Source organism: Necator americanus, chromosome II, assembly GCF_031761385.1.
Source record: "Necator americanus strain Aroian chromosome II, whole genome shotgun sequence".
NCBI classification, from domain to species: domain Eukaryota; kingdom Metazoa; phylum Nematoda; class Chromadorea; order Rhabditida; family Ancylostomatidae; genus Necator; species Necator americanus.
Window position 1 is genome coordinate 27,222,972 of NC_087372.1, and position 27,149 is coordinate 27,250,120.

General features: G+C 41.8%; 4 protein-coding genes across 5 annotated transcripts; all 4 read right to left on the reverse strand.

Moving 5' to 3' along the window:
- Positions 1–652: 652 nt before the first annotated feature.
- RB195_019631 (uncharacterized protein) lies at positions 653–955 on the reverse strand (the record flags this gene model as incomplete). Its single annotated transcript, XM_064187565.1, has 1 exon — positions 653–955. The coding sequence occupies one exon, from the start codon at positions 953–955 to the stop codon at positions 653–655; it is 303 nt and encodes a 100-aa protein (XP_064043446.1).
- Positions 956–2,768: 1,813 nt separating this feature from the next.
- On the reverse strand, positions 2,769–3,152 carry RB195_019632 (uncharacterized protein; the record flags this gene model as incomplete). The annotated part of the gene is made up of 1 exon (XM_064187566.1): positions 2,769–3,152. The coding sequence occupies one exon, from the start codon at positions 3,150–3,152 to the stop codon at positions 2,769–2,771; it is 384 nt and encodes a 127-aa protein (XP_064043447.1).
- A 478-nt stretch (positions 3,153–3,630) lies between these two features.
- On the reverse strand, positions 3,631–4,659 carry RB195_019633 (uncharacterized protein; the record flags this gene model as incomplete). The annotated part of the gene is made up of 1 exon (XM_064187567.1): positions 3,631–4,659. The coding sequence occupies one exon, from the start codon at positions 4,657–4,659 to the stop codon at positions 3,631–3,633; it is 1,029 nt and encodes a 342-aa protein (XP_064043448.1).
- Positions 4,660–4,701: 42 nt separating this feature from the next.
- RB195_019634 (uncharacterized protein) lies at positions 4,702–18,162 on the reverse strand (the record flags this gene model as incomplete). 2 transcript variants are annotated; one of them, XM_064187569.1, is made up of 12 exons in its annotated part: positions 4,702–4,977; positions 5,050–5,292; positions 7,135–7,196; positions 7,975–8,076; positions 8,172–8,286; positions 8,348–8,419; positions 8,515–8,644; positions 11,063–11,213; positions 11,963–12,041; positions 14,811–14,906; positions 14,983–15,096; positions 18,106–18,162. In XM_064187569.1, 12 exons carry the CDS (start codon positions 18,160–18,162, stop codon positions 4,702–4,704), a joined length of 1,497 nt encoding a protein of 498 aa, XP_064043449.1. The 2 variants fall into 2 exon arrangements, with proteins under 2 accessions (XP_064043449.1, XP_064043450.1); XM_064187568.1 differs by lacking the exons at positions 4,702–4,977; positions 5,050–5,292 and having other exon boundaries at positions 7,090–7,196.
- Between the last annotated feature and the right edge of the window lie 8,987 nt (positions 18,163–27,149).

Here is a 27,149-nt window from a genome sequence, read left to right on the forward strand (position 1 = left end):
TTGCCCAATCATGCTGCTGTTTCTGCTTCGGTACTTTGCTTTTGCACATCTTCTAATTCTATCAAAATGATGTTCATTATTGCTATGCAAACTCAGATTCACAGAACATCATTTATGGTACATACAGGAAACTATCGTGTACTTATTTCTTGACTTTTTAATGTTCGAATAAGATGAAGAAATATGACTGTCGAAATGGACGGTACGATGAATAAATATTCGAGGTCCCCTAGAACCAAATCAATTGGCCTTAATGTGGTAATTTTTAGACCGAAAAAACTTATGGTGCAACATATTAGAAAAAGATAAAAACATGTTAATCTCTCTGAATACAGTTGATTTCAGTGATATATTGCAATGAGAGAAAAGTCGAGTGAAATTTTCCTTCACTTCAAACACTGTTTCAACATTGCTGTTTCCTGTTAGAAGATCTCAGTCAGTGCTATGGTTTACATCAAGGTCTGTAATAGGAGTCTGCTTGCTCTTCGATTCGTGATTTATGGTGATGGCGAACGTAAGAAGTGGACGATTTCAGTTTCAAATTCCGACTGATTGTTAAATTTCTTTTCACGAAAGCGACGTTTCAGAGCAGGAAACAGAATTGAGTCAGAGGTGATCAGGTCAAAACATAAAAAAATAAAAATAAGCAGCACTAGATAGCCGTTCGAATTCGGCAGTTTTCTGGCGGATCAACTTTGTAAGGCGTAGCGTTGTATTGAAGTTCACAATTATTGCCTCGTTTCGTGCGTTCATGACGAGTAGTATCACCTAATTTCTCGAGTTGAATGGTGTGCAGAACAGCATCCACTGCGAATCCAGCAAAATGGAATTCGAAGTGAAACATTCCCCAATGATCCCACCAACAATAAAGCAATCTTTTTTTTTTGGTGTAGGTCATCTTTGGGCTCTTTTTAAGGCTATTCGTCACAAGGGAGACACTATCGGTGTCGCGCATACCTGACACATAGGATTCAACTCTCGTACCCAGTAGCGATACCGGAAGCGCTTATGCCAACGACAAACCATCGCTTAGGACATGATGTCCTGTTTTAACGCAGCGCAAATGTTGGCAGCGGCAGTTGTGGACTACGGCCTTGCAGGAATTCATAGTGGACGATAGTTCGCAAATGGCTTTTGTTAATCGAAATCACACTTTCTTTGCACCTACGCCCGCATATATACCCCAAGCTATGAGAAGCTTCTACCATATTCTAATTTAATTCTATTATGGAATTATCCTAGCTGGACTGGACTTCTTTAAAATTCTAAGAAAAAAGTAAAGTTCTATTCAGGACATTTTCCCAAACTCAATAGACCTGCTGTGCAGTTGCGGATGATTTTCTGTTGGAATGTCCAGCTATACTTCACTGTGCGCCTAGATCTGATGGAGATTTACTGTTCACCGCATAGAACCTGTATCGTACTCTATATGTTTCTGGTGTTCAACAAGTGTCCCGAATGTATAAATATCGCGTGTATTCGCTTATTTTTACTATTCTGCCTTCCACATATTTGAAGGGAACGGTGGAAGATGTTCACTCTCGATTATGTGCTTCCTGAGTTCAAACTCTATCATTCAAAAAAAGAAACAAGGACAGTATCAATAAATCTGGATGTGCAGGACTACTTCCTAAAATTCACAGTTATCCACCGCTGGAGATATTCGTCTCGAAGATGACCTCGAAGCAGTTTGATCTCTTTTACATCCCAACAATGATGCATTCGAGAAATTATTAGAGACCGAGTCCAACTAAACTCGAACTAAAGGACAAAGAGCAACCAAGCTCGACCTACTCCACTTTAACATTAATGGTATTACCCCACGAAACCGGGATGGTACGGGTTTTAGACGGTTATTGCTTAAAACTGGGACGGACGGAATCACCCTCCTCCCCATAATCTACGACACCGTATAGGCATGACCCACCTGAATCCCGCACCACCTCAGATTCGTGAGTGATGCCTTTAACTCGTTTTTGTTTTCGCATTAGCATTTTTCTGATTGTAAGCGGCATTTTGTGTGAGAATGTGCACTTTTCGAAGATATCGGAATAGGCATGGAACTACTTTGGAGCTTTAGACACATGAAAATATTACAAAGAATAATCGAAAGATTAGAGAGTAATGCTTTCCAACGAGACTTTTCGAGGCAAAACTTCCCCTTTTTTGATGCCGTTAAACGATGAATGGCAGTACAAAATACAATGAGTACAAAATAGGTTAGCAGATCCCGACTGCGAAATGTCGGCGTCATAGAAAAAAAAAATGTATGTCCTATCTATTGCATGTAACTCATTCCTTTCCACGAATCCACAGAATAAATAATCTTCTTCTTTCATTTATCTCATAATTAGAAACTAAAGACAGACTATAGTAGAAGTCGAGGCGAATGGTGGTCATACCGTCTTTTTTTGCGGATGTCAGATCTGTGGACTAAGACAACTTCCTAATTTGCAATGCCTACACCCAATTTCAGCATTGACATTTAATAAAAGTACATCTCTCAAAGGTACTGGTTGAGTATTGCCCATGTTCGACTGCCTTTGAATTTTGGCATGTTGGATACGTGCCATTTTTATTGATTTTTTTTTAGCCGTAGCGGTATTGACCTTTATTGACGGCTAATGTCTCGGCGTTATCGCCTTCGACTTAGCTTGGAAAATCGAAGCCATCAGATTATCAAAGAAATCAAGGCCATCACATTATCTTCACAAGCGCCTCATTCTCTCCCAACAGAAAACATCCAAGTGATAGCCGAACTCTAAACTTCAGAAGACATCTCTGAAGGGCTCTGTGGGTAGTAAGTAGCTTCCTAGACATGGCAGCGGTGCACACGTCTCCGCTGCGTAACAGAGCGCTGAAAGAACGGTCGAGTCGAACAGATGGGCACGAAGGTCTTGGTCTGTCAGTTGGTCCGTAGCTTCCCTGACGGCTGCCCATGCTGCTCTCATTCTTCTATTCAGTTCTTCCTTAAAGTCGTTTTCCACGTTCATGGAACGTCCGAGGTATACGTATGACGAAGTTTCCACTATTTGGGAGCCTTCAAGTTGTACTCCTCCGTCCTCGCAGGAGGCGTTCTTCATGAACTGTGCCTTCTTTCTGTTTATTCGTAGTCCTATTCTCTTCCCTGCTTCGTTCAATTCGTTGAGCATCGTTTCTGCTTCATGGGTACTGCTTCAAAAGAGAACGACGTCGTTGGCGAAACGAAGTTTCGAGAGAAATCTTCAATCGACACGTATGCCCCTTTCTTCCCAGGAAAGTGATTTCATTATCCATTGCAATGCAGCCGTGAACAGCTTCGGCGATATAGTATCGCCTTGTCGTACCCCCTTTCCAATGGGTATGGTGAGAGGGCGGTGGAAAAGCTGTATCCTAGTCGTGCATCGATCGTAGCAATTGGTTAATGCCCTCACATACGAAGCGTCCACTCCTTGATCGACCAGCACTGACAGTATTGCATTCGTTTCTACGCTGTCAAAGGCTTTCTCATAGTCGACGAAGGTTAGAACAAGGGGCAGGTGGTATTCTTGGCAAACCTCTATGACCCTCGACACGGTCTGGATGTGGTCCAAGCAGCTGAACACCTGGCCGAATCCAGCTTGTTCTTGAGGCTGGGCTTCATCCAACGTCCTAGATATGCGCGTGAGGATGATCTTGGTGAATACTTTGTATAACGCGCTCAGCAAGCGGACGGTAGTTCCGAAGGTCCTGTCGGTCACCTTTCTTATGGATAGGAACGGTTCGCGAGGTCTTCCATTGGTCTGGGATCCTTTCTTTCTGAAGGAAGGATGTCATGTGCGCTGCTAAGATTACATGAAGCGGATGGCCACCAGCCCGAAGAAAGCCTGCTGATATGAAATCAGGTCCGCGGGCTGTGCCAGGTTTCATGCTCTTGACAGCGACTCGTACTTCCGAAGGGAGAATCCGTGGTGGAGCTTCACCAGTGGGGATGATCGGGCTTGACACAGGAGTTGATAAACGGTAAAGGTTCTGGTAGAACCTCTCCGTAATGACCTCCATCTCACGACGAGAAGACGTGCGAGTCCCGTCTTCGCTCAGCAAGGTTGCTAGCGGAATATTATATTCGCGGAGATCCCTGCGGCACTTCTTTGGACTCGTTCTTCTTTGTGCTGCTTCCAGAATCTTCTTCTGCCTATACTTCAAAAGATCCTCCTGCAACGCTTCTCTGCAGCTAGTGTTTGCTACTAACCGCTCAATGTGCGATGCATTCGGATCAAGCCTCAAGGCCCTTCTTCTTTCCAACAATTCCTTAGTGGTCTTCGAAATTCGATCCAAGTTTGTCGTGCGCGGCTTCGAGGCACGCTCAGCACAGGCTCGTAATCCTCTTAGCAGCACCTCGTAGTCCACGTTTGGGTCCTCCTCGATGTGCCAGTCACCTTGGAACAAGGAGTACTCGAGTACGCAATCGTCGTAGACTACTTCTTTACTCCCTCGTTGTCGATAGCAGATGTTCTTTTCCATCGTGTGGCTAAGTCGTATTTTCGCACGAAGGAGACGGTGATCAGAACCACTACAAGAGGATGGTACTACTGAGAAGTCAAGTAGACACCACCTCCGGTTGGTGAGTATGTGGTCGATCTCCGCACGAGTCGCGCCATTGGGCGATTCCCATGTCCACCGACGATGATCTTCTTTCATGAAAAGAGAGTTCCCATGAAAGAGGCGAGCGGCGGACAACAGTCAGGCGAGACGAATGCCATTTTCATTCCGGTCCGCTAGTCCAAATCTTCCAATCCTGTATTCCTCTTCTGTGGCCTTTCCTAGTTTTGCGTTGAAGTTTCCGACAACGAATTTGTAAAAGGACTTCTCGTTGCGGACTACTTCCTCCAGCTCCTCGTAAAACGCGTCCAATTCGGAATCATCAACTGCTGATGTTGGTGAACAGCAGTTGATAATACTGATGGATTTTTGGCGCAGAGAGTGGAGGCGAAGAATGGCCAGACGAGGTGACAGGATCTCGTGAGAATCGACAAGATGGACGACAGATGGGTGCACAAAAAAAACACCGCCTACATTTCACGACGGAACCTTCTCTCCACGAATGACGAGTGTACCGTCATTCATCTGCCGTACGTCGCTCCTTCTGCATTTGGTCTCCTGCAGAGCAATCACGTGAAATTTGATACGCTCTGCAACTCCGAGAAGGGCATGCAGGTCAGCGTCTGTGGACACTGTTCTCGCGTTGTATTGTAAGTACACAGTCTGAGACAGTCTCCATGGCGAGTCGTGCGTGTGTCGCCTTGGTCCAGAATCAATGACATCCTGAGCAACCTGAGATTTGATCGCCTCTCACCGGTCGCCATAGCGTCCGACGTCTGAGACGGCAAGGTCCAGTGTGCAGGGTACTGAGGCAGTGAATATGCTGGAGTGTCAAAAAGACTTCCCCAAACTAAGCAGCCCTGCCACGGCGAGATTAGCTTTCACCACAGGTCGTAGCCCAACCTATATGGATCAGGGAGCCACCTTGCGACATTTTGCCAAGACGGTGGTGAATCTTAGCAGTGGATTACTCTTAGCTAGGCTTCCGATTCCGAGAAGTCGGAATGTCAGATGTGTCGAACTCCTTCTCAGCTTGGAAGACCCTGCCGGGGCGAATGTTCGCTGTGCATTGCAGTTAGACGCCCAGAGTCACCGCCACGCCACTACGAGGCGGTAAACCGTTGTGGAGAAATCTAGTAACGTAACTTAGAAAATAAATCACTGACGGCTTTCCACGCTATGACGAAGGCGATAACGCTAAAACGTTAGCTGTTAATAAAGATGAATGCCAGTTTTGGCTACAGCTCAACCCAATCAATAAAAAGGCTACTGGTTGAGTTTTCTGTACATGTTAAGTCCTGTTTGAGACGTTAGAAACTGCCGAAACACAATCAAAATTCTACCTGATCGCACTGCAAGGCAACTTTTGACTACGAAAAATTACGCGATCACAAACAACTGAGGATTCTTCAAGTTTCAAAGTTTACCACAAATGTGGACAAATGTTTTCCAGAGCACATCCAAACAAACAAATAAATTTTCCACCATAAACACCACCGAGAACTTTCTACATAGCAGCCTCAGCTACGAAACGCTTGTGAATATCACTGGCAACAAAGCCGCTGCTGTTGGCGCACCAGCTGCATGGTTGCCAATCTAGCAGTAACCCATTAATTGATGGTGATGGCATTTCACACAAAGCAGTTTCATTTCAGTTCACGTGCACCTCTACCCCCCAATGCCCCTCCTTCAATTCCAAATAATTACAAACACGTTTCGTTCTCGCCAATCGCTCGTTAAATTGCGTCATATGTAAGTACTTTCGCTTACTCGTCGCCTTGCAGAGCCATATTCTTTGCATGAGACAAAGAAAAGCACTGATACTATAACTGGGACATAACTCCATGAACAACCAATTATGTGGGAGCGGATATGCTTTAAAAAAATCCAGAAAGACACGAAGAGAGAAAGCAATCAGTTTTATGACAAACATCAAATTAAAAATTAAAAAATGATCCATATATAAATAAATCAATAACATTAATGTTTTTGTGAAACAAAAAGACAAACTTCCTTGAAACAATAAATGATGGACGATGTGACAGGTATTGAAGACTAGGAGCGAGCTTTGTGAGGGGTGAACGTGGCACCACCGTATGTAGCAATTTACAACATGTTTCAGAACGTGAAACGAAGTTCGATCGGTCAGTAACAATAAATAGAGTGGAGTACACATGAGAGTACACATGCAACTAGAAGAGGGTCGAAATGAAGAAGTTAGCGGATAAGTCTGATAGGATCAAGAGTGCTGTGCTTGTCGCAATGATACTATAAAAAGGACAAGCAAAAGAGGGGAAAACGCAAAAGCAGCGGAAGTGGGAGACCATGATATATTCGACACACTCCAAACATCACCTATTTTGGAAATCGCCGCGACCCAAAAAGGCTGCTGCACAGTTTTGAGCGGCATCTTTTCTTCGCTCGTTGAGCCTTACTCGAAACAAAGGACAGAGAAAGTTTCACGGCGACAACCTTGCTGGGGACGACAACGGGCAGGCCAGAAGAGGGAGCAGTACGCACAACTGCTTCTTAGTTCCAAATCTTCAAGAAACTATCCCATGAGCCGGTGCATACCGCCATTCCGTCTTCTGTCACTCCAAGACATGATACTCGATTATCATGGCCAGCCAATACACCTGTAATGAAGTTCAAATTATGCTGCACTTCATTTTTATTTACATTTTGTTATGTGTATTAACACACTGACTGCACCCCAATAAGTCGAATGAATGGTTGTCGCATTGTCACAAAAGTTGTGCTCAGCCTGACTCTTGGGATAAAAGTAAAATCTCCGCAAATATTTACATGATTTTTCAAACACACTAATAAAAATCTGTAAACTTAGTCTTAAGTTATTTTATGATACTAAAATGGAAACGATATTGACAATAAAACTTTACAATCTCTTCACAAAAAACTGTATCTCCAAATTAACAGGTACTTAGATTGTTTTACTAAATGGACCAAAACCAAACAATTCTCAGAAACTGAAGGAAATGTAGCAATTTTCCTGGATCTACTAGTCTTGTCTTCTCGCTTAACATAACGTATGCCGTCCCCACAGTTTAATTATTTCATTCATGAAAAATCAATAGCGGGCGAGTCGGCAAAGCGTTGGCAATTTCCTGAGGTCCAGCAACGGTGGAAATATCACAACAGAGCGGTGGACGCCGACCGTTATGCGGCTAGACACAAAGGACAGCATACAGAGCGCATCCACGATTGATGCTATTGCCGAACGATAGATCCCAAAAAAGTCATGTGGATCAGAAACACACAGAAGCATTTACGACGACAATTTTGAAACAAGACATTGACAAACAAAAATGAACTTATTTGAGTAGAAGGACAAATAAACCTAAAGTTTCACTTCAATGCTGTGATCAAGACCAACACATACAGAATAGGACTCACCTGCTCTTTCTTGTCTCATTGAATCCCAGACATTACAATTAAAATCGTCGTAGCCCGCGAATAAAAGTCGCCCAGATTTCGAGAATGCCACGCTTGTGATACCTAAGACCACGAGTTGATGTACTATCAAAGATAAGAACATGAAGTCAATTTTTCGGGAGAAACCAAATAATCAGAAAGAACCAAGAGCTACTTACCGCAAATGATGTTATCATGAGAATACATGGCCAATTCTTGATCGGCACGAATATCAAACAGACGACAAGTGGCGTCATCAGATCCAGTGGCGAAGGCATAACCAGAAGGAAAGAACTAAATAATTGCAGGTTGCGGATAACTACTTCAGAATCTTGATATTAAAAAGTGCACTTACAGCAACAGCATTGATGTCCGACTCGTGACCTGGGAATGTTTGTTTGCACATACCGTCTCTTATATCCCACAACTGAAATGAAAACGATTTCATACACAATTACTACGCCACCAACATTTAATATAATTAGACCACTGAAAGTAGAAATGGTAGGAAGACTGTACTACCTTAGCACTAGCGTCGCAAGCACCAGAAATGAAGGTGCGCATATCCGGGGCGAGACTCAACGACATAACATCTCCAGTGTGACCAGTGAAAGCTGTGCACTGTTGTCCAGTTTCGATATCCCAAAGTGCACTGAAATAAAGAACTCACAGATATCAAATACCAGAAAGCTATCGTATCACTGTTATTTTGTGAAATGGGACTTATATAGTAAGGCTGCCCGCAGAGTTCACAACCGCGCGGGCAGCCTAAGGTATCAGATTCAAACTTTAACGAAATAAAGGACGGAGTTCTTCCACATCTCATTTCAGTATTTCTTCCGCTTTTTTTTAACGGAAAATTGTGTTACACGTGAAGGTAGCAGCGTGGACCAATCCTCTTAGCTTATGGTTACAACGTTTCCTTCTTATCCACATTCATCCTGCTGATTTAACGAATTTAAGAAAACAGTCCAATGGTCATAACAGAAGCCTTATCCACTTTCAGGCCAAATCAGATATGTAGGAAATTAGGAAGACCTAAATGCAAAGAAGTTTGGAGAATTCCTAACAAGATGCGGGAGACTATTACAAAATCACGTCCGCTAATATCCTCTCGCCTATTAGTAATGCGCTATGTTTGCGCAACACGCTGTTCTCAACAAACGAATCAAAAAGACAAGTGACGCTGAAAAAAGCGTGACGTTGGGCGAGTCATGATATGCAATGCGCAAAAACAAGTTCACGTTGTTCAAAACTCTACTAATCTGGATGAACTTAGCGGATGTGTACAAGCTAAAACAAGGAACCAGCATAACCACTTCAAAAAACATTCACGTACGAGGTCAGCAGGAACCGCATTGAACCAATCAATGAAGTGCTGCTAAATCGGCTAGGGTAGGAAGAGAAACAAGTTCGTATGCACAGAACAGCTACAGTTGGTTCCATCTTGAGGACCATTTTACGAATATTTCACTGCTTTCTTCCTTTTCAATTCAGTTCTTATTATAAGAATTCATGACAGACATTCATGCCAACACTACTAATAAGACCTATTAATGGTTTTAATATCAATGCCCCTTTCTAGAAATCCACAACACAAACCGAAGACAATAACCAATCGATATCTATTCTAATTTTGGACTGCCTGGTCTGATTTGTCGTTTGCTTCAAAATCAAAGTGCATCTACATCAAACATGAACTACAATTTCTATACTTGTCAAACGTAGAGAAATTGAAGCCTGTTCATATTTTCACTGCTCGAGATGGTCAAACGTCCAAACTAAAATTCTATATCATGACTAATCTGGCAATAAGCTAAGCTAAAACAAATAAGCTTAGTAAAAAAAGTCCACATGTATTGTTTCATAATCTATGCAACCCTACTATACCTGAGAATTAATTTAGGACATATCCGCGTTTTCCATCACTCGCCATGAAATGGAACGGAACGTTCGATCTTAATCAACGATTTTTTTCGAGATTAACATGTGAAATTTCTCAACGGTAGGAAAGATGGGATTTTGTTTAGTTGCCTATTTGAATTAGGATAACAGGGTATTGGGGAAGCTGGAGACTCCTCCCAACCTTCTTTCTATTTTGGAGCACCAGGTGAAAGTGATAACACTTTCAGAAGGAATCGAAGACAATCACATGTCGGCACTTCCCTTCCTCCCTTTAATTTCCATCATTCTTCTAATCACTTAATACTTGAAAACCTTCAATAGGGAGATTCCTTCTCAACGATAATGATATAGGATTAATAACGGAGATTGATCCTTATAAGAAAAGAGTAATCATAAAAATCTTGAGGGAAGTAATCTCCATTACGGACAGAAAGTATATAACAACAAATGTGCAAGTAGCAAATATGCGCTTTACAGGGGAATCAGGCATATAATGAAGACTGCAGAGCGCGTGGAGCACAAACGGAAATGAGCACTGCCAATGCATTCTAGCTGACGGAGGATAGTACGACTGGAGTTCAAAGCTTACGAGGATATTCCATGATCTGGTTGATATTAAAACAAAATTTGAACCGAAGAAGTTTTTTTTTTACTGTCAAGCGTATCTAAAAGTTAAGTTCTTTTTATACTTCGAAAGGATCCTAAGCGATTTTTTTGAGAAAACAATCGGCTGTGGCTGAATCCAAATTTAAAATTGAGTCTGGGTAGACAACAACTAGATCTGGATAGAAAAGCAACTTTTTACACGAAACGCTCATGAAAAGAAATCGGTAGAACTGCTACAGATAACCGAAACAAACATGTCACTAGCTGCAGAAATGTATCAACTCAAAATGGACTGAAATTGCACTAATTTACCCATTAGCTGACAAGTGAAGGGGAGAATAACGGCGAAAAGAAATAATTTGAATGGGAACAACTTTATTAATTTACTAGTAAAAATAAAGCAAAATCAGATTCGAAAGAGTTTTATTGGAAGAAAAATGCTTCTAATGATGACAAAACAGAGCCTTGTATTAAAAAAAGGATGTCGACTCTCGGATTGAGATCGACACCTTTCGCTGGAGAAGACCTCAATAAGGGAGATAAAAGAAGAAGAACTAACCAAGTCATATCTCCAGAAGATGTGACAATTTGGTTATCATCCAGGAACCGGCAGCACGACAGATATCCCGTATGGCCAGGCAGTTCGCGCGAGACTCGTACATTTCCCTCCCTAGTTTTGAGTGAATAAATAGAGCAAATGTTGTCCAATCCTGAAAACAAATAAATAACGCAATGCATAGAAGAATGTTTAAAGCAGCGACGGTCGTTCTGCACAGCTGACAATAAGCCGCCAACACATCGTATGCTTTTACCAGTTTTAAGTGCATCCTTCAGGAGGCTTCGATGCTGGTTTCTCTCCGCTACTATACGGCGCTTGGCACATAGTTTAGGGGTAAATGGTAGCATCAGTGGATAAATTGAAAATGCTGGTAATTTTGAAGGAGACGATTATTGTATCTCTATCAGTGTTCCTTCCTTCCGCTGAAAATTACGCCCCTAACCTTATTCACAAGTCGAGAATTTCTTCGAACACTGCATTTAAACAAGCAAGCAACAAGTGTGTTAGTGGTTGCGGTATTTTGCTCGAGTTCTTCTGGTTCAACATAAAAAAAGAAAAGATGTAGCATTACTGTTTTCAAGAAAAAATTTTCGCAAAACTAAACCACATACGCATAATTTTGAAAGTTGTTGCCTCCTCCCAAATTTTATTTTGGTCTTGAAAAAACTGTGTGCAGACAGCCAAAGACATCGATAAAGCAAGGAAGTACTGAGAAAGTCCCAATAAACCGAAAACAAACGATTCTCTTTCAATTAATTCTCTTTTGATTTGCAGTGATAATCACTGCACAAAACATGTACTTCCATACAAAACGCAGCAAAAAGACAAGATTCTGAAACACATTAAAAACAGTAAACAGAGCTAAGAGTTTACTAAAACAACAGAAATGAAACACGTTACCTCCACATGCTACAAAACTACCAGAAGGAGCATAGGCACATGTCATAACCCAGGACGAACGAAGAGGAATCGCATGGACCTATAAGAAAACAACATGTATGGTACAACCCGCATGTCTAGGTGTTTTTTAAAAGAAATAAAAAAATAAATTCAACTTTAAAAAGAGGAATTGCATACTAGTTGGGTAGAAAACTGTTCCAGCAACAAAAGATGGCAAAAAAGTGTTGTTATATAAGAACAACCATAACCGCAAACTGTGCCTCCCAAAGCACAGTACTTGATTTGCTCTACATTACACTCTATTTATTTTGGAAGATGCAGCCGATACTGTGACAACGCGTAGAACGTCGGAACACAGGCAAGAGAATTGAAATCTCAAAAAAGTTGAGCCAATTCTTTCTTACGTCTCCATCTAGAACGCGTTTCAGTTCCGAACAACGATGATCAGAATTCTCAAAAGAATAAGTGGTCTCCGCGAAATCAACGAGGATATGATGAATTCCTGACGTTTCGTTGTCAACAGTTAACAAGAAACTTAGTAATGAATTCTACTCATACTCAGAATTGACAAAGTTAGAATTTCTTATCCAATCTCCATACGCCAAAGCTTTTGAGAATATTATCCTATTCGCATTAAATGAGTGGTCTGATCAACTGCGAGCATTTAAGCAGCATTTAAGTATCAGCATTTAAGTTCTAAGAAGAATACTTAAATTCCCACAGAATGGATATTTTCTCATAGAAAACACAGTATATTTCTAGGGTGAATCATCACAGAGCGTGTATTAGCCACCTTTCACATGAAATGGCGATACCATTATACTTTATCATACAGATATACCGCATTGCTCAACAAGTTTCACGATCAAGTGCAGACGAAATCGCCAGATCTACCGAATGACATTACTGCGCCAGAATATGTATGGAAGACAGGACAACGAAAACTATTATTGTATCTGGTCGAAATAAAAACACAAAAGTTCTTATTTGAAACATGGTTGTGAATAGCATGCAGCTTTCCGAATTCAGGCTTATTCGTAGCCTATGAGGCTGGCAAAGACGGAGATACTAAAAATCGATAGGCTGTGGACTGCGCTGCTGGAATCGTTGAGAAAAGTCCTCTTTTGGATTTAGAGCGAAAGTGCTCATACATTTAGCACAACCACTGATCAAAACTCAACCGCAGTCGTGGTGCGCAAAAAGAACGGGAGCTACAGCAAAAAAAAAAAACAATTTGCCGGGAAATTATTCAGAAGATACTAAAATGTAGATACAGTGAATAGTACCTTTTGAAATAAAGACTAATTACATATAGTTAGGACATAATTGAAAGAAAAGATAGAATCACATCGAAATAACTTTGTTGCGAGGGGATTTAAAGATGTATAGTTGATCTTGGCTGTCACACCAAAGATTATATTTTGGATATTACTTTAAACGCAACTATATATGAAAGAGCATCAAACGATGTCGAGTCTAGTCTCTAGTCAACACAATTGTGTAGGAACTCATCCTAAATGGTTGTACTTGAAATGATAGTTGCCAATAAAGCCCTCGTGCTTTCACCACGACAACTTCTATCATGCCGAAAACTCATGTTTCCCATTTGAGAACGAAAACACTAAAAGGTTAAAGACACAACCACAAATATCAATGACAGACCCTAAACTCATACACAAATCGGGGAGTGAGTAAGCTTCCATGGATCCAAAAATGAGCGTGAGAAGAAGACTACCCTGCATATTCGCACCAAACCTTGTATCACTAAAGGTTTTCGCCTACTAGCACTCTAGTAGCCTGAACTAAATGAAAAAAATTTCATCTAACGGATAAGAAGAGGCGTACAGTTCAGCTTCAACTCGCAAATAATAAAAGAAGCTATGACCACCTGAATCCAGGGAGAGCCTTCGTTTCTGTATAGCCTTTCTGGCTTTTGAGAAACACGGACCTAACTAACGTGAAGCAGACATTAAAAAAAACAGGTTCGTCAAAACGAGGGTTCTTAGAAACGAAAATGCAGGCACGAAGAATGATGATTTTTCATGTGATTACTAATCGGGTGAGTGTGCATTCACGAACGCATAGGTGTGATAGGGAGAAGCCGGACCCTCCTAAGGTGAAGGGGGTTTAGCTCATGGGGTGCAGCTCAAGTAGACGGAGTCCTTTCGCCAACCGCCCAAAAGTGAGGGGGGGGGGGGGGTAATTTCGCCAACTGTTTAAAAGTGAAGGAGGTCCTTTCCCAAACAGTTCAAAAGTGAAGGGCACCGGCTTCGACTCTATGTCCGAGCGCACACGGTAGGTCAAGGAAAACAAATGGCCGATTATCTGCGGATCCTACAAGTCAGAGGAATGTGAGCACTAAGAAGCAGGGGAACGCTTCTGGCTCCCAAATCCCTTGTATGTTCTTGTGGATGTAAGATTCAGACTTCGAAAGTAAGCTTTTCTAGATGCGATGTGATGTAGCTATATTCTCTCCTGATACAAGTAATATGGCCTGCTTCAAATAGTCAAGTGACGAGGGGTAAACGGTGGTTCCCCATAAGAGGTGAAGTGGCCCGACATTAGCATTTTTGCGCGCACTCGGGGTGCGTGACACACCGAAAACGATTTCTAACTACGGTGTGCATTACTTCGTCGTTGGTTTGACTAAAATTCTTTACATCTTTTGCAACAGTAAACTTTCTAATGAACATAAATCTTGGGCAGTAGTAAAATGATTATGGGTATCTTACCACGACCGGAGAGGAGCAATTTCTGCATATGGTATGTGTAAAAATCAGTTGTGAAAATATTCGACGAATAATTCTTTCAGTTCAAGTTTTGTTGTTTATTTACTCTCATACTTCACCTTATTTGTAGTATATGAATCCCAAACAATAAGTTTCCCATCCTGGGAGGCTGACACAAGATTTCTGCTATCAGAAGCCCAGTGCATAGCATAAATCTGAAATGCAGAATTTATCAAATAAATTTAAGTAATGATCATACTAATAAGACAACTAGTACAAATGAAAAGGAACCTTAGCTAAATGTCCGCGAAGGGTCCGCCGAGTCCTCATCTGAATTCGCCCAATCGGCTCCAGATTGGACGCGACGCTGGCCAATGTCGTATCATTGGCTGCTTTTCGTGCTTCCTAAAACACATAAGAATTTTCTATAGAGTGGACACTCTCATTCAGCGTAAGTGAAAGAAAAAAAGAATTGAAATAAGAAGTGAAATGAATTTAGACTACATCAATTGCAAGAGATATTGCAGTTCGGATTAAACGTAAAGAAGTCAGCAACATGGTCCAATTATTGTACCGTTATAGTTTGTATATGCACAAACATGCGTTATAAAAGAATTTAATCATTGAAAACCAACGACCGCTTTCAAAGTTTTAATGGTTAGGCGCTGTGAAGCCTCTTCGAATCATCATCATGAGATGGTCGCTTTGCAATAGCGCAAACACAGATTTAGCGATTTCTCTCGTCACAATAAAAGGGCGTAATTATTTGTGAGTGATTGGAAAAAGTACCCAGCAATTACTCTACAGATGCGCTGCGAGTATGTCTGTAGACCGAAATTTATGCACGTTTGCATCCGCATATGCTTTAAGCATGGGGAAAGAAAAAATGGAGAAGTATAATGAGATATAGTGTATCATGTAACGTATTATGTAAATAGGAGATGCAAGGTGATGCCGAGACTTATCCACACAACTGCTATATAATAAAATATTAAACAGAAATGACGCAAATGGCGCGGCAACTCCCCTGGTATAATCGTGACCAACGGAACAATGCACAATGAGTTCAAACAATGCAAAAAAGTGCACCACTGAAAAAGAAAACAATCCAAACTTCAGATATTCGTACGGTTCCAAGCAAGACAGATCGCGGACCTAATGCGGAGGATTGATATCTGTCCTTAATCGATATTCATCTGAGGATGCTGCTATCTACCTCCACTATATATCGTATTATGTGAAGTATATTGGGTGCCCACCAGAAATTGTGAGAAAATGAATGTAAGTTGTTCACAAATGTTAAATGCGACTAGCCTCCCTTTCTTCAAAATGTTAGGGGTTTCACCTACATTACTAGTAACTGCAGAGAGTAAAACCCTATTCGCGCATAAATCACTTGAAAAACTTCTTTCCATAAGCAACAGAAGAATTTCTTCTCAGTAAGAGAACTTTACAAGGGCCATCGGTGTCCTGCAAGTTGTGCAGTTAGTAACTGTACTCTTCAAAAATCAATGTTGTTGTTCATGTAATGTTTTTGTCGATACAACGAGAAATAAATGACCAAAAATTCGCTCTTAAATTCCTTTCTAAGTAAGTAGTTCCGCATACAAGTCGACGTCAATATTGTTACCGTCAATATCGTCAATACGTCGCGAACAGCAGTTATGAACGGTGGTAGCAAGGGTCCTCACTCGATCCTACGCTCCACCGCACCGCTTCCAGCACAACCGCTGCACCGTGCTTCAGGTCGTTTTGACTCCACTATACACCCTCATAAAGTTATAAAAATGATCGTTCCCCTGAAGAACTCTACAAATGGTGTGATGTACTTATAGGCAGTTCTGAGTGTGCGGTATATAACATCATAGTTCTGAATTTCTTTATAGTAATTTCTTTAAGGTGTCGCCTATGCACAAGCTCTCCTACACTTCCATCTTGATCAAATGAATATGGCCTGAAGAAAGACTGTGAGGGAATTCCACCATTTGACAGCAATGTTGAGAATATGTGATGCATGACGCAATGTGCGATGTAAAAGACATAAATACGTAACAACTCTTTCCTTCAAAAGGACAGGGAAATGTCCCAAAACATGGTGAATAGATCCATATAAAATACTCGAAATAAAGCCAATTTTACACTCTTCACTCAGTATTTGGACGTAAACCCCAACGTAATATAGGTTTTTGTCTGCCTCTTTTTTTCGAACGAATCGGTAAAATGTTCTTGTACTTGCTAGACAGCAAGCATTCAAAAACTTCGTCTCCTAGATATATTCCGAGCAGTCAATAATAAATCTGAACTTAATGCGCCTTGTTATGATATCCGCTGTTTGTGGTGTACTTATGTGGGTATCAAACAGGGTAGTTGTCGCGCACTGAGGCACATTAGCTCAACATACTGCCCTTGACGCTGCGTCTCCTCACAGGACCCGCTATTCCAGCAGTCTGCATAAGGCGAGCATGCGAGGCACTCACGATCGATGAGTCTCGCTCCCCTACACCCTTATCCGACTCCCGGGTAACCATTTTCTGCGTCTCTCCCCTTCGCCTATCACTACGCCTAATGAGCTCCGATGAATAACGACCGACAGTCACACCGAATATACTAAGGCGTAATCTGAAACTTTACTTCTGTTTAGGAGCTAGTATATGCGGATCGCTGCACTGGGGTGTAAAGGGGAGTTCCATTCTATATAGAAGGATTCCACGCATACATTATCAAAATACATCCAAGTGAAAGCCATCCTCGAAACCTGCTCACCTCCTTGTTGTCTCCAGCATTTTCCTACTATTCAAAAAGCTTTTCATCATTATTTCAGTAGAAATGACATCCAGACATCTCAATCAGTTCTTTAAAATTTCTGCGATTATCCAAAACACCTAGTTACCGACAGGAAACCAAGAAACTAGGAGTGCTTTTCAAATGAAAGCCAATCGATACTATTTTTAGAGTGGAGAGTTGATACAGCTCGTACACCTGCTGTTTTCGTACGGAGAGAGTTTGGTGAAACGAGCGGAAGTAGACCAAGACAATGCGAAAAGTGTATAAGTCACACATAAGAAGTACTTAGTGATGTGTTTATCCTCCTTTTAGTTCAGGCATAGTAGGGAACAAGTTCTCAACAGAACATAGTTCCATTCAACAAACGAAAAGATGACATTAATTGCAGTGAAGAAGAGGAAATCAATAGCGCTCCGTAGGATGTACATTGGTTCAGGCAAGTTCGTGAAGTGTTGCTCGACATTGGAAAAAGCAAATTAGTGTGGATGCTATTAGATAAGGTGCAGCAAATCCAAGGGAAGCTGCGATGAGCGACATAGGCGTATATATGTATGTGTAAAAAAAGGAATACGAGAGCGTCGAGGAGAGATCACGGAGGAAAGGTACCGAACACTGACACGCACGACTCACCCTTATCTGGCTTTTAAGTTGCTCAGCTTCCTGACGTAGTTGATCGAGTTCGCTCATTTTGATGTTCACACGAGACTAGCGTGGTGCTGGCGATCAGATGGTACGGGAAACGGATGGTTCCTTGCCTCACACCCGAATTCAACCTAGCTGTCGTGAGACATGCAACACACCGTCAACGCCGACAATGCCTGCTTGCTTGGGGGCAGCGAGGAGAGAAGGGGAACAGAGGCAGCTGTGGCGGCCGGCGCAGCCCTCTGAGTCGCGCCCATTGATCGCCGCGACGCGACCGCTCGCAGCGTGCACCCTCCGCCACTGCTCGTGTTCGACGGCTCGCCGCTGCCCCTCGCACTAGTCGTCGGCGCCGGGAGGGCGCTGTACGTGGGACGCTGCGGTGCGGGCCGAGAGCAGCCGAGCTTTTCCAGGTCAACCCTGATCGCCTATCGCTCTTGGACAACTCGAGCAGGTCGCGCGTACTTCGTCGCAAGGTTGATGGCAGCTGGCTTGCTCAGAGCAACCTGGGAGGGCGTCCTCCTCGAGCATTCGCTCCCCAGCTGCGGCTTTTGCTGCGCTCATCACAAGTTGTGCTGTTCTGGAGGAGATCAACTGATCGAGGAATTGCGCCAGGTCTTCGAGACTCGTTCAGAATCCGCGGATATTAGGTGACGAAGAGTTGCTTGCGCTAGAGTCGAAAGTTCAAGATCTGCGGTGGATTTGCACAGTTAGATTGACGTCTGCGAGTGCTCATGTTGTGATGTTCCGGTACTGAAAAACGACCGCACCTCACACGTGCCATTCCGCTCTGGCAGACATCAAACCTTTCGTACGAATCTTTGCCTCGTCCGCTGGTAAACAACATTTTTTCTTTCCTTTTTTTTTCTGAAAAGAAAGCTGGTCTTGCAACGAGAACGTTAAGAGCACCATACATATTGTATTGTACGGCACAATGGACTCTGCTCTAACATTTGCTCCAGGCCTAGAACGTCGGGATTTTTGTCTGCCGGCGATCGTCGCATCGAAAAAAGTGGTAATAGAATGACGTTAATAGTGGGCGAAGATGGCAAAGATCGTGGCCAGCTTCTCATTTTTCCACCGAGAAAATCTAATGGGAATTCGAACTCTCTCATATTTCTCTTTGTCACGTTGTGTTGATTTTCTCTTTGACATCGATAATCTGTTAAGCAAATTATTTTCATGTGCTTCAGTGGTGTTCAACTATGGAGTATGCTTTTTTCAAAATCACAAAGTATATGTTTGAATTTTTTTCCTAGCTGATTGTGACTTTTCAAATTTATCAGTATGGCCATCATAGTTAGTGGTTTCACATGACATCATGAAAAACCACCTATAGTGCGTGTAGACATAGGATTTAATGAGCAAACGAACAAAAAATCAGCATCGACCTTACGCATTGAACATTGATGATCTATTAAATTGTGTATGTGAGCTTTGTGGACAATCGGATTCAAAGATGTGCAGAATTAAAAGGGTTAGATTCGAAACTGGGTAAATTATGCATTATATGGGCATTATAAAGTGTTATTATTGGAGTGATCTATAATCTCCTTCCGTCTTTTTCATTCTTAAGATTTTATTTGGTCGTTAAGTAAAAGAAAATACAATCGATCATACATTGGTAAATGGTAGTACAATGCTATCTTTCTGCATCACTTACAACATCATCAGTGCTTGAAAAAATTACTTAGTTTTGACAGAGAGGTTCCGTTTTTAGGGTCAGCATTGTCTTTGCAGGCAGGGAATTTTTTTCTTTGATACCGGTCTCTTTACAGTTTTTAGCTTCTACATGAATTATTTTTAATTGCGAAAAATTCCGAAAGTCAATTGACGGAGAGAATCTGGAACCATTCTATGACATTTTACAGAACACTAGTAAAGTTCATACTCTGAAAAGAATGAATGAGCAGTGCCTTGTGCACGAATCCTCCTCGACACTTTAATGATTTGTATTTATTAAATGTTTTTAGTCTCCACTACATGTAATAAAAGTAAATGGGCAATATAAAATCAGTTTTCACCACTTATTCCGTATGTGAGAAGCCGGAGAAGTTGCGGATGTGCGAAAGTTCGACTTTCCTTGAATCTTGGCATAGAGATTGCAACTTGTCGATAGTTCAATTTAAGCAACAGTCAAGATTGTTAACAAACTTTATTACGGCTAACTTTCGGCGTCGTCGCCTTCGTCAGAGCCTGGAAAGTCAGATCATTTGTGATATATCCTCTCAACTGCCTCATCCAGAACAAGTCATCATTCCCTAAGATGCTACATCCAAAATCGATACCAAAAGAGTAATCGAAACTCCGCTAGTACTAATTAGGATGCGACCCGCATATGACCCCGTAGATCAAAACCAGCGAAGGTCCTGATAAAGAGCCAGCTCGTTGGTCACGGCTATGCATTGTTCCTTTCTATTCATTTTGGACTTTTAGCGATTATCCAAAACGCCTCCAAAGTTCTGCGAGCTACAATTTCGGGTTCGTACGAAAGGATCGTGGCAGCTGTGCAGAAAGGAGCATTTTCATGACATTTTCTGCGATGGGTCCTGAGAGGGATTGCTGCGTTTGAATATTTCATCCCATCTAGATGTTCTTTAACACGAACACAAAGAGGTCGCCCTGTTTCGCCAATGTATTGTTCGCCGCATGTTTTGCACGAAATCAAGTAAGCTACACCAGAGACCATGCAGTCGCCTGTCTTACCAGATGGACATATTATTGGACATATTTTTGAGTCAGGCAAATGCGATCGTACATTCTGTTTCGCACTATCTGCTTCTTGAGATTTGTGGGAGGTATTTCCACAACCATCACATGGACATCGAGACCACACTTAACCAGACTGGCCCTTATTGCCTTACTCAGGTCGTCGGTTATGAAAGGTAAGCAGAAATTGATCTTTTTGGAGTCATCCATGTAACCACCTTTTGGAGTCATCCATGTAACCATAAGAGGTTACGATCCGCTGCGCTAGGTTAACCGCATCGAGACGTGTGTTTGCGTTTTTTGGCTGATTTGCTCGAATTTGTGAACATTTTTTTTCACATGATTTTTTCCAATGAGTGATTATTAAAACTAGTTGTGAGAAGAACATCTAATCCGGATCTGGAAGGGTCAACATTGCCTTTTCATATTTACACGTTACATATCAGTAATACTGTAGAATGAGGATGATGCTTATTTGGTATAGGTTATAGGTGGTATAGGTTACACGTCCGTATACGTCGGTTATACGTTTATACGTCGGTTATGCGTGGTATAGGTTATACGTCCGTGTGTAAAGATGTAAAAATATTTGAGGTCTGAGAGCATCGATAAACTCACAGGATAATAACGGAACAACATTTTATATGGAGTTGTGATTGATTGTTTCTTTATTTACTATTTCATTGTTCACTTACCTCATCAAAGCATGCGGCAATATAATTCTCCGCAAAGGAGAAAGCGAATAATGGGATTGTCGCGCAAGGTCGAGGATCCAGGAACGGACGGGTGTGTTACGCCGGGTTAATGCACATGTATTTGCCAGAAGGGAACCTCTAGCTTTTTCCGAGGTGCCCTGGAAAGTCAATCTTTAGCAATTAAAGGCATAATTAAAGGGACCATGGAACTGTCGAACACTCAGAAGTTTCACATGAGGTATTCGAGACGTCAGACGGTGGTCTACCCGGTCAAAAATACTTTTGCCTAAGAAATCAAGACTTGTACAGTTTTATTTAAATCCTGTCACCTACTACACTATAGCTCTCACTATAGTTTTGAGATACCTTTGCAAAAATTATTTTACACTCGCTCCGAACGTGTCTCACTGCTTTGCAACAGAAGCGTCGTGTCCGACCTTTTGAACACAATCGGCGCCTACTATGGCTATAGTCTGATGAAGACGACCTAAAGCACGGTGCAGTTGCATAAGTGGCGGCGCTCGCAGCTGTACCGCAGAGCTAGTGGGGAAGATAAAGAGAGGGCGGGGATCCTTGCTAGCAGCACTTATCTCTGCAATTCGCGACGGTCCCACCTTGATTCCGAACGCTAGCTCTACGCCGCCGCTTCGAGAGCAGCCGCTTACGCAACTACACAAAGTTTTATTTCTTTTTGACCCAACTATACTGGAGGAAAAATCGTAGTCACCAGTTCATGACCTGGCAATGGTTGTCACACTGAATACATTGCCTTCCTTTGGATTTTGCAGCACTTGAATATTACATAAACATCCCTCCTATCAAAGTGTGGAACTTCTCGTGCACATTTCAGGTTCCCTTCGCTGTTATACACATACAGGGTGGAGCGTTATGATCTCCTACATTTTAAAGCTCTATAAAACATGAAAGAACTCTGTATAGAAAAAAAAAACTAATGTATTTCTGAGGAGCACATGAAATCCCATTTTATTTATTGCGTTTCAAAATAAAAATAATATCTGATATGTGGCGTTGTCTATACACTGCTGAAGACATTCCTGGAATGTCTTCATCACTTTTGTGTTAGCTTGGGCGGAATAGTGTTCATTTCTTGCTGGATCTTGTTCTTTAAATCCTCAGGGGACTGAGTACGAATCCTTGAAAACGTTTTCCTTCAAGGAACCCCAGAGAAAAAAGTCATACGGCTTTAAATCTGGTGGTCGTGCTGGCCAACCTAAGTCTCCCTTTAGAGGGATTAAACGCCCGCGGAAAATCCCTCTCAACACTTCTATGTAGTGAACGTGATACAGTTTAAGCTGTAGCATTGTCTTGTTGAAATCACTCGCGCTCCGAATTCAAATCGGCTAGTTTGAGGCCCAGAAGGGTCTCCAATATTTCAGCGTACTGGTCACTAGTCACCGTTGCAGCATCTTCCTCAAGAAAGCATGGCTCCATCGCACCAATTTTTCGAATGACACCTTGTAGTTTTCAGAAATTTATGCATTTTTCTAACGTTCTTGATAATTACATTCTAGTCACACCTACTCCTACCCCACACGTTAAATGTGCAATTCAACTTAACTTTATGCTTGTAACTCTTGTGGTACTGCTGGTCTTTAGAAAGTTGTTGCTACATAGATAGCGTAGGAAATGACGTTTTAGGCAGAGTTCCGCGAGCGCCGGTAAAACCCGCGCGCGTCTCGCCACGCAGTTGAAAATCGTTGTACGCGACAAAACCGAATGTTCCAATCCGAATGTCCTTCAGTTAGTGGGGTGTTAATTAGCGGAAAGGTCATCCTAGCTTTTTCTAACTTCTGCGCCATCGTTCTATGCTACTGTGTTTATTTATGTGCAGCGTCATCTATGCAAAATCGTCCTCTTTCGATTGCACTGACCTACGTTGCCATGCACATCGCGGAATCGATATTCATCAATTGATAGTGTGCGCGCCGCTAGTGGGACTCTGCGTGCAACCTTAGCTGTTTTCATTGTGTTTCAGGTAGTGTTGCTGACAGTAAAATTTGACTTCTACAAGAATTTTAAACAAGGTTAAGACTTTAGTGTTCTACAATTACAAGTAGCACCTTCCATCTCGCTTTCTTGGGATGGTTATTCTTCGACACTTTTCAAAATTACGGTGCATCATTCGAAAACATAAGCTGAAGGAATTTTGGGAAAATTCCTTCAGCACCTGGCACTGGTTCAGAGTGCAATGGTCGAGAAAATCGTTTTTTTTTTGAGTTCGAAGAATTAATGAGTCGCGATATCTCGGAATTTTCAGGCGTGTAATTCATTCCACCCACGGAAAAGGCACATCGCTCGAACTTGTTAGAGAGAGATCCTTTGAATTTTCTTATGTTCTGAATATTCAGACAGTTCTTACACAACCAGTTAATGCAATTTTTATGATTGAAAAATTTGTGGTATTTTCACTAATGAATTGATCGATCAATAATTCTCTAGGTTACAAAAGACTGAACAAACTCTCTGTGAGTACTTGAACTTCTCGCGGTTTCCTCATGATCACAGACGAGTTTTTGCGAGCGTAAGATCACCTGAGAACGCAACAATCAAATTGTTGTTCGACATCTTTCTAAACACTGGAGGGAAAGAATAAACATGAGATCACAGAACAGACAAGTGCTCAGGTGAACTAACAAAATATCAAAGCTGTGTGTATGCGGGACCGGCTGGTAGTGTCACAAATCCAGAAACAACTTTTCTCAGTCCGCTTGCAAAGAAATTCTTCCAGTTGATAAACGCACTTTAGTGATAAGACGTATCTTGGTTTGATACATTACCATCCAATAGAAATTTGCGCGGGTTCCATTCGTTTTACCTACTGGAATGTTTCTGCAACAAATGACTGGACGCCGCACCGAAGTACCGAGTTTGCATCAGCAAACCCAACCTAATGATATAGGGTAGCACGATTGGAAAAGGAAGTCGCAGGTGGTTTCACATACATCGTATTTATCCTCCTAGAGACAGATATACTGGACATGGGCCCTGGTCCTGATTCTTGCATGTTGTCTTGAAGTGTTGCAAAGCTGCTGAAATCCTACGGAAATTATAGTGCACATTTCCTGCGACAGTAGCTGGGTGCGAGGTATTCACAATAATTTCTAAATCTATAAGCCAACTAAACGTCTCTCACTTCTGCAAAAGATGTTATTCCGTTGAAAAATACTACTACATCGTTTAAAAATACTGTTGAGACTTCCTTGAAAATTAGGGAGTGTTAATGACTTGAAGCGAGCTAGATTTTGCTAATTTTACACTACAAGATAAGAAGTTTCAAATGTTGACTGATCTCCGCTTCGGAAAACATCGCAATTAGGTCTCATTTTGCTCTGAGGCAATAATCAGGTAGCTAATGAACCATGCCCATCGACAATAGAATTGAATCCGATGTTCACACCTTTACAACACTGTAAACAAAAAATGTTATCATCACACACCTTACTATTGAGAATTTAAAATACTCTCAAATCTTAAAAAGTGAAAGCCACTGTGTATCTTTGAAAAGTTCGATTTTCCGATGTCATAACCAGGACATCTTCAACTTCAAATTTCTAAAGCTTGTAGTGTTGACGTGTCATCATCACAAAACTACAGCTACTGCAAACTGTGTTACAATACAACGTGGCACGAGCAGTTACGCGAATTGCGGCGCGGTTTTCGCCTCCTCGCATGTACTACGTACCTATGTGTAGTCAGGTCAAAACGAAATGAAGCTCGGTGGAGTTCTGTAAGCGATTACGCTAGGAGCTGTGCGGTGAAGGATAACGGTTAGGATTAACATGGGATCTTTGTTTGCTGCAGTTCGCGGCGGTCCTGCCTCGATCTTTGCCATTAGCTCTACTCCTCCGCTTTGAGCGAGCCATCCACGTAACGAGAGACGAACAAAGAGCTTCATGTTGTTTTGACTCGGAGCGGCAGTACGGTAGTACAACACTTCAGCATCTGCTCGTTTTTGAACACCACTTTGAAATCAGCCTAAGAAGTAACACTGGGGTTGTCGAGATGAGTTAGAAAATCCGAAGAAAATGTGACTTAAACACATACGCCATCTGTCCGCTTACTTGAGGCACTCAATGAAGCTGAAGGGTTTAGACTCTAACCGCTGCATTGAACAAGGTTTTTTCGAGATCCAATTCGAACCAATCTGGTGTTTAGAGGGTGGCTGCATTTTCTACCGTAGCTAAGTTTTTCATTCAGAAAACAAACGAACCCTGTGGTAAAGATGCTAAATAGTCAAGGGAAGTTAAACGTTGAAAAGGATGGGTTTTTTTTCATGACAAAGAAAAACGGAAACGAGTGAGCCTTCAATCAGTCGTCGCCTCAGTCACCACCTAGTTACGACATAGACCGATCTTCTGTAGTATAAGTAATCAAATATGTGTAAGCTGGGTTCTTGAAATATGCTCATGAGAAGTTATTTTGGAAATGTACTAGTAGTAAATTATTTTGTAATTTTTTAAAACATTATAATAATAAATATTATAAAATTATTTAAAAACATTCTTTCCCCTCTGGCCCCCTTTTTCCAACCCCGCGCGTTTTGTAATAGGCGCTTGGATGCTCCTCAAATAAATACAACTTTGTTCTTCTTGTCATATTGCGGCGCACATGTAGGGATAGATCGGACCTGGAAACCCTATCTTTGATCTATATCTATTAGTTCGGGGAAATACAATGTTGGTAAAATATTCTACTGTTGACTATTGTTCTTTGTTGTAGCCGAGTGAGTGTTGATAGAAGCTCCACTAACAATTAGTGGAAAACCAGTCCCTCTGTGCGCGACTTCGGTGGCTTTTGGCAACGAGATCCCGCTATGGCGGGTTTAGTCAAACGATTACGCTATGACAATCATTAAAGGCATCACCCCACGAATCTGAGGTGGTACGGATTTCAGGTGGAGTATTCGTACAAGGCATAGTAGATTATGGAGAAGGGTGATTCCAGCATTTCTTCGTAATTGCTGTTAAAAAAAACGGTACGGAAGATACGGCTTCAGGCGTTCTGTTTTTTTACAATTTTCTACAAGGAGTTCGACTGCAGCGATCGCGTATACGAATACTCCACCTGAAATCCGTACCACCGCAGATTCGTGGGGTGATGCCTCTAAGGCGGGTATCCCCCACTACGGTACGCCAATCAATAATTCGTGAATCTGCCATCTCCCTTCAAAATTTTCTTTCTGAAACGTTTGTCGTGACAAGTCACTTTCGATGTCACTATTTAGAGCTCCGAAAAAGGTGAACTCGAGTTGGCCAAGGATAGAAGAATATAACAACCTTGTATCCAGCTTAACTCCGAACAACACCACGTACTGAATGTGGAAATGTTGTTACATCTCCACAGCAACCTCAACAAAACCTTTTGAATGATTTTCTCATACGATTACAAGTCTAGTTTCTCCTTAGATATGGGGACACAGACTAAGTACAAAGAAATTGCCACATTTTTGCATTTTCTCCTTTTAACAGTCCAGTACAATCTTATTTGTTTTGCGACCTAATCCAAAAAAAGTGACTTTGTCATACCAACAGAGGATCTGAATCTGAGAACAAGATAAAATAAATGAGATAAAAGTTTGGTATTCTGCGTTGGTATACGATCAGAACTGTT